Raw genomic sequence first — 8,058 nt, forward strand, 5'->3', positions numbered from 1 at the left:
AGAGAATAACGAGGAGGCTGGTATTAGACCAAGCAAAACTTACCAATCATTTGTTGCGCAGCTGGGGGTCACCGCGAGTTAAATTTTATTGAAAAGGATGTGAGGAATTACATTACGAGAGAAGTGCGAAATGTTTCTGAACAAGAAGATGTAAAGGAATTCGGAAAATATTTGTTAAGAATGAAAGAGAAGAATTAGAATTCTTTTTTGAGCTTGAACTCGAGGATGATCAATCGATTAAGCTGGCTTTTTGGGCTGATGCAAGAAACAGAGCTGCCTTTGAGTATTTCGGAGATGTTATTTCATTTCACATCTTCTAAATCTTTCTCTTTCTCACTATTTCTTACTATGTCCACATTGTTACACCGCCATCACCATAAACACGACATACAAAAAAAAAGAAAAAAATAGAGAAGGAAAAATACGTATTCACACTACTAGCTACTATGCCAATAATGCCAATATCATCATCAATACAACACATACACACAATAAACAAAGAGAGACAAAAAAAAAGAAAGAAGCTAAGAGGAAAAATAACAAAAAAAATTAGAAGAATAAATTACTAATGAAAGAAGAGTTGTCAGACCGCTTATGCTAAAAATGAAACTAGAGAAAAACAAGTGAGAAAGATAGTAAAGCAAAGAAGAATGAATGAAAAAGTTAAAGGGAAGAAGGCTGTGACGACAAGGAAGGCTTCGCCCATCATGCACACACTTCTGATATCCTTTTCCATTACGCGTATGCTCTACCTTTTTCACCGGAGCAGTCAACAGCAAGAAAGACTAAGAAATGACAAGATGAGATGAAGGCAAAAAAGAGTAGATTTGACAGCAACGAGGCTAGTGGCAAGAAGAAGTGAGAGAGACATTGGGATAAGGGATAGATCTGAGTAAGTGAGGTGGAGACGGCAAAAGTGGTAAAAAACGGAGAATGAAAAAAGTGAGGACAAGGGTTGATTTTGATTTTAGTTTTAGTTCTGATTTTGATTTTAAAAGGGATTGATTTTGATTAGAAAAAAAAAAGATTGAAGTTGAAGATAATACAATAGAAATAATTTAAAAATTAAAAAAAAATTAAGAGAATTAGCTTCAATTTCAATAATTAATATTTTTATCAAATAATATTTATTTTTTATAAATACATTATTAGTTTAAATTTTTTAATTAATTTTATCTGTGATCAAATATTATATGATCAAAAAATGACTATTTACTCATTATAAAATCTGTTGAGAACTCTATATACTAGAACAATCGTATCAACTTTATTATTGGTGCAAATCAAATATACATTCATTGAAACTTATAGCACAATTCACATGAGTTAAGCCTCAAAGTAGTCCCTGAACTTCTATTCGATCCTCAAAGTAATCCCTGAAATTAATAATTCCTCAAATTCGTCCCTAAAATTGCACTTCGGGACTCATAGTACTCCCTGAGACATTTTCCGTTCTTCAGAACCTTAAAATGACGTCGTTTTGAACCAAAAAAATAAAAAAAGGCGTAGCGTAGACCCCCCAATTCGAACCAAAAAAAAAAAGAAAAAAGAAAAAAAAAGTGTAGCGTAGAACAAACCCCCCTCCCCCTTTCTCCTAATTCCCAATCTGTTCCATCCCCATCCCATCCACAACCTTCCCTGATATGTGGTCAGGAGGACATTTTTGTCATCTTAGAGATAAGGGACGGAATGATAATCTTGTCATATTCAAGGATCTGAATTCTAGAAGAATTGTGCCATGCCAGTCTTGGACATCAAGAAGACCAAAAGTCTGTATCAAAAACAGTGGTGCTGAAAGGGCAACAATTTATAAGGCCTATTGGGCTTAGGCAAGACAACAAAAAGCCCAATAAAGCATTTCAAATTCAATATGAGGCATAATTTTTATTAATTTTCAAATTTTTAGTAATTTATTTTTAATTTATTTTGCTGTTAGAGTTTGTTGGAAGGTTTGAATTACTTCTAATTTGCTTAGCAGTATTTTTAGGAATTTTAAATTTAAATCAAATCTGATATAATCTAATAAGATCAAATCTGATTTAAATTAGTTATCATATCTTAGGATTTTAAAAATTTAAATCAAATCTGATCTAATTCAATAAGATCAAATCTGATTTAAATTAGTTATCTTATCTTTAGGAGATTTAAATTAAGTTATCTTATCTTATCTTTTAGTTAGTTTGTTAGGGGCCTATTAAACACCTTTGGTGAGACAATTTATATAACTTTGATGAATAAAATTTCCTTAGTGCTTTATACACGTTTTTATTGTGTGATTAAGTGAGGTGAGTGATTTGCTTCGCTTGTTGCATGGAGAAGATTGAGTGATTCAATTTTCATCCCTCTGATCTAGGTTGTCAAGGACAGGTTCTTTGAAGGTCTAGTAGGGAAAATCCTTCTAGTGACCTAGGTTGCTAAGAACAGGTTTCTTAGAGGTCTAGCAGGAAAACCTTTATCTATCTTTTATGTTTCCGCAGTGTCTTTGGGTATGCCCTTTATTGAATAATCCTTATCTATTGTGATATAACCCCTAATCCCCAATTAAATTCTCATCATCTGATATCAGTTACAGGTCGTAGGTAAATTCTTATTTATCTACACGTTCCATGGGTCTTTGTTTAATCTTTGTTTTTTCTCTTTAATTTCTACAAATTCACCTTAGAGTCCCCAAAAAAAGACCAAAGAACAAAAAGAGTCGCAAAAAAATGATTGCGTATTACGATAGTGATGATGAAGGAAGCTCATATACGAAAAGGGTTCTCAGTTGCAAATCCCTGCATTCAAAGGGAGGAATGATCCTGAAGCATATTTCAGATGGGAAAGGAAGGTAGAATCGATTTTTGCAAATTGCATCCTTTCAGAGGAAAAGAAGGTTCAATTGGTACAAGCTAAATTTTCCGATGCTGCCCGTATATGGTGGACTGAATTAGAAGATCTAGAAGACGGTACGGAAAGAGCCCAATTTGCGGCTGAGAGAAGATGAAGAAAATCATGAGGAGCCAGTTTGTGCTATCATCATACCACATGAGGAATCGAGTAATACCATCACCATACCACAACGAATTTTTCGGAAAATTTTGTAAGTTACAACAAGATTCACAATAAGTGATGGAGTACCACAAGGGATTTCTATATTTGATGGACATGGCTAATATTAAAAGGACTCCTGAGGTTCTTATGGACCGATTTTTGTTTGGATTACGTGAATAACTTGCAAATAAGGTCCAACGTTATCGTTACGCGATCATGGACGATTTGGTCGAATTGGCCATTGACATGGAACAGGTGTAACAAATGATAGATCGCCATAAGAAGAAGATTTCTTCAACGCCTATCTTTCATTCTTCTTCAAAGCTAGAGATGGAGGTTTTTGTTGAATATGCTATAGATGGAGATGTGTCCTTAGAAGATTCAACAGTGCATAATTTCTCAACTAGGTCCTTGGGATGTGAGCTGTAACTCCTTAATTAGCCTAAGCCTTACCACGCGTCGTAAAGCAAAGATTAATCAAAGGTTACGATAGTTTTAAGTTGATACATATACTATATAGAAGGAATTAATATTATCTAGAAGCCCGATGAAGTATATAGCTCAAAAACAGGATTTGAAAAGCACAGAACGTAGTAGCGAAGCTACTAGCTCACGAAAACAGATGTAATACAACAAAATATAATAGTATAATATCATAAGAATCTAGCCACGGCTCACGGAGTTTAAGCCTGCTAGCCATATACAGACAATACATGAGACCAGATAGTAAAACAGCTTATACAAATTTTGTTCCCTCAAATACAAGCCTCTAAGCCAATTAAAATACAAAAGTGAGAGAATATACATAATAAATCAAAAAGACTCCAAGAGGTATCCAGATCCTCCGCTCTTGTCACCAATAAAACAACTCACCATGGTGGGTTGCGACCTGCATCTGAAAACAACAACAGAAATATGGTATGAGAACTGGAGGTTCTCATTATGATAACAGTGCCCAATAATGTAGGATATAAGACCCCGGGACACCAAAGACAATCCTAGACTCCATTTCCATCACAAGAATTCGAGCTTAAAGCATTCTAAACCAAATAAGCATAATATATAGAGCCTTAACAAAACTTAAACCATAACATCAAAAGGGTATTCTATCTTAAGGGATTCTAATCTAAACCAACACCGCTGTCCCACAACCTTCACCAGCCTACCCTCCATGCGATCCCATCGCCTCCGCCTTCCGAACCTCCTCAATCCCAGTAGAAAGCACAATTATATACAATGCAAGTACAACACAAGTAGGAGCATAATAAGCAATAATTCAGGTAGCAATTAGGCATGTTATACAAATAGGCAAACAATCTTAAGTCGGCAAAGCATACAAACAAATAGAAAATGCACATGATGAATGCCTGTCCTACTGGCTGTGATATCACATTATCGGTTCAACTTCTAACCCGACACATCTCCAGGGAGATGTTGCCCTTCGGAATCATGGTGTGGGAACCCCCGAGATATAGTGCTCGGATCACTATCTAGGGTTTTGCTGCTATACACTCTGATGATCCGAAGGGTTGCGAGCGGGATCTATTGCCACCGACCTCACATTTAAGCGCAAGCGGGATGAACCACCACCCTTACGCCGCCGCCGCTACCTCGACAGGCGGGATCCAACCTCAGCCCCTGCCGGGCGCATAGCGTCTCATAATCTTAATGAAAAATAGTGCAGTGGTTTTCACAAACATTTTTAATACAAGATGGATCCATCACTTCATTCAGAGCCTTCGACTCTTTTCAACCACTGTTCATTCACATTTCAGTTGTGAACTCAACAGTTACTTAATCCTCATCTCATTCATCAACCATTCAGCACATAATATTAAACCACCTTCAGTACGCCAGAAACCTGGGCTTCCATTTTCTAAATTTTCCAACTAATATCGTCTAAGACCCTTAAAATCCTTTCCCATTTCAATTATCCAAAAATATGTCCAAAAGTCTTAAAAAGGTTTTATAGAAGCTTACAACCTTGTTGGGGAGGTAGAATGGTTGAAAACAAAGCAAAATTTGAGAAACAGGGCATGTGCGTCCCCACAGAGGTGTGCGTGCGCATGCCCAGGAAAATTTTTGAAAGTGTGCGTACGCACAGGGGTGTGCGTACGCACAGGTGTCAAAACTTACAAGGTCTGTTCACTCACACAACTTGTGCCAGCACCCCCAACAGACTGGCCTTCCCAACGTGTACATGCACAGGTTTGTGCGTATGCAGAAGTTACAATTTTCCATTGGTGTATGCGTGCACAAGCTGTGCCAGCGCTGCAAGCAGATTGCCTGCCTCTGCGTGTGCGGAAGCACAGGTGTGTGCATGCGCACATGTCACAATTTTCGCAGAGTGTGCGTGCGCACAAGGCTATGCGTACACACATACTAGAAAACACAGAATTCTGTAACTTTGCAAAATTTCAGATTTTCAACACCAACTTTGAATGGTCATAACTTCCTCTACAAAATTCCAAATTTTACACACTTTATATCGATTTAAAGAGTTTCAAAGATTTTTAATTCTAAACAAATTTCACTCAATTTTGAAAACCAAGGCAAAAGTTATGATCAGACAAAGCTCACCAAAAATTAACTTTTACCCAAAATCACAATTTACTCAATTCCTTTATAAAACACAACCAAAACCAAACCAACCAAATCCAAACTCTACTTTTCATCAAAATCAACCCTCCATATCATATTACACCAAACTTACCACATTTTTCCTTCCTCTTTCCTCATTCACAACATCACATCAATATATTACATATACCCAACCTTATTTACAATTTCCAACTACATTACCAATCAATCAACAACAATATCACATTTATCAACACAATTCACTCCTCAACTTCACAATCCTTCCTCCTCATCATATCCACATCAAGCATTACAATTAAATTCAACATTCATCAAATCATAAAAAATCATCATATACCATCATTCAACAACTTAACAACCATTCAAATCCAAAACTATCCTATGGGTCACTAGCCTAAGTGTCCATGAATATTATATACTACACAGAGAAAACCAAAACCATACCTTGGCCAATTCCCTTTATGAACCAAATGAGCTTTCAACTAAAATCGAACCACCAATGTAACTCCAACAAGCACCAACAAGCTCCAAATTCACAATAATCAAGCTATATACATATAAATCATCACAAAATCAACCTAGGGCTCAACATAAATCAAAAGTTCACAAGATTTCAAAGCCCCTTACCTTTTCCAACAGATTTGGATGTCAAAACCTAAAGCCAAGCAAGGATTAAAGTGAACCTAAACACCAAGAATCACAAAAACTCACTTATTCAAATGCACTAGGTACCCAAAATTTTGAGGAGAAAAACTGAGAAAGATTCGAGTTTTTCTTACCAGTTTCTTGGGTGGGTTTTGTATAGGTCGTCACAAGGAACGTGTAGCCGTTGACGGCTCGCAAATCGGAGTACCGTAGCTAAAGATATTAGCTAGAGAAGAAGAGGATGAATAGTACTCTTGGGGTTTCTCTTCTTCTTCTTCTCTTCAGCAATCTGTGGGTGTGTTTGAGTGTGTTATGAGTGATTGGGTTCATTAATGAACCCTTATATATGTTGGACTTCGGTCCAACTTGGGTCCGGTCCAACCTGTTAGCATTTTTAGCCCGTTTGGCCCAACTTCGGGCCAAACCTTTAAAATTAACGCCCGATTTACCATTTCTAATGTTTTTCTAAGGTTTTTTACTGTTTCCACTTTTTCTTGCGCGGAACCGGCCAGACTTAAACCGATTTAACCAGTTCAACTGCCGGTTCGTAGTTTTTCACGGTTTTTCGCAGAAAACACATTTTCTGACTCAGAAAGACCTACTGAGTCCAAAAATGATGTTTAAAACCTCAAATTCTCACTCTAACATTTTGGAATCAAATTAGGGCAATACAATCACTTAATTAAACGGTTAATTAAGCTCGGTTCTTACATTTTTCCCACCAAATAAGAAATTTTACCCCCAAAATTTGAATTACCTGAGAAAAGTTTGGGATAATCCTTTCACATCTCGGATTCCAATTCACAAGTATGTTCTTCAACTCCTGCCCTCTTCCAAGCAAACTTAACCAATGGAACTTTCTTTCCTTGCAGCTTCTTCACACTGGCATCGTCAATCCTCATCGGTGTCACTTGGAAAGTCAAGCTCTCTCTCAACTCGACCAATTCAGGCTCCAATACATGAGCCGCATCCGATGTGTACTTACGGAGTTGTGACACGTGGAATACGTCATGTTGGTTAGATAGATGAGGTGGCAAGGCAACTTGACATGCCACCGGCCTGAATCGCCTTAGGATCTCAAATGGTCCTATATACCTCGGATTCAACTTCTTGGTCTTGATTGCTCTTCTAATCCCAGTTGTCGGTGTAACCCGCAGAAATATATGTTCTCCTACTTCAAACTCTAATGGTTTCCTTCTCTGGTCCACATAACTCTTCTGTCGATTCTGAGCAGTTAACATTCTCGCACGAATCTTCTTAATGTTCTTATTTATATACAACCTTGCTAACTCCTCCATAGAGCAGTTCACTCGGATAGGCAGGAAATGAGCAGATTTGGTTAAGCGATCCACAATCACCTAAATCGCATCAAATCCCGACCTAATCCTCGGTAAATCGGTCATAAAATCCATTAAGATTCCTTCCCCCTTCCACTGAGGAATTTCAAGTGGTTGAAGCATCCCCGATGTAAGAATCAGAGTTTTTATGAATAAAATCATTTAAATGCCCAAATTAGATTCTAGAAAGTTAGGATGAGAATTTGGGGATTTACATATGATTTTTGGACTCAGTAGGTCCTTCCGAGTAAAAAAATATGTTTTCTGCAAAAAATCGTGAAAAACTGCGAACCGACAGTCGAACCGATTGAACCGGTTCAAGTCTGCTCGATGCTGCGTGAGAAGCAGTGAAAACCGCCGAGCTCGTCCTTTCTATCTAAGCTTTATGGTAAGTCTCTCAATTTTCCCTACCCAATTTTTGTGCCCTTGTGCATTTTGAGTGTTA

The 8,058-nt window shown here is 37.3% G+C and overlaps 1 protein-coding gene across 1 annotated transcript; it reads right to left on the reverse strand.

The window, feature by feature from the left end:
- Positions 1–7,058: 7,058 nt before the first annotated feature.
- On the reverse strand, positions 7,059–7,574 carry LOC130949525 (uncharacterized). The gene has a single exon (XM_057878216.1). The coding sequence runs from the start codon at positions 7,572–7,574 to the stop codon at positions 7,059–7,061; it is 516 nt and encodes a 171-aa protein (XP_057734199.1).
- Positions 7,575–8,058: the final 484 nt, after the last annotated feature.

Source organism: Arachis stenosperma, chromosome 9, assembly GCF_014773155.1.
Source record: "Arachis stenosperma cultivar V10309 chromosome 9, arast.V10309.gnm1.PFL2, whole genome shotgun sequence".
Classification (NCBI taxonomy): domain Eukaryota; kingdom Viridiplantae; phylum Streptophyta; class Magnoliopsida; order Fabales; family Fabaceae; genus Arachis; species Arachis stenosperma.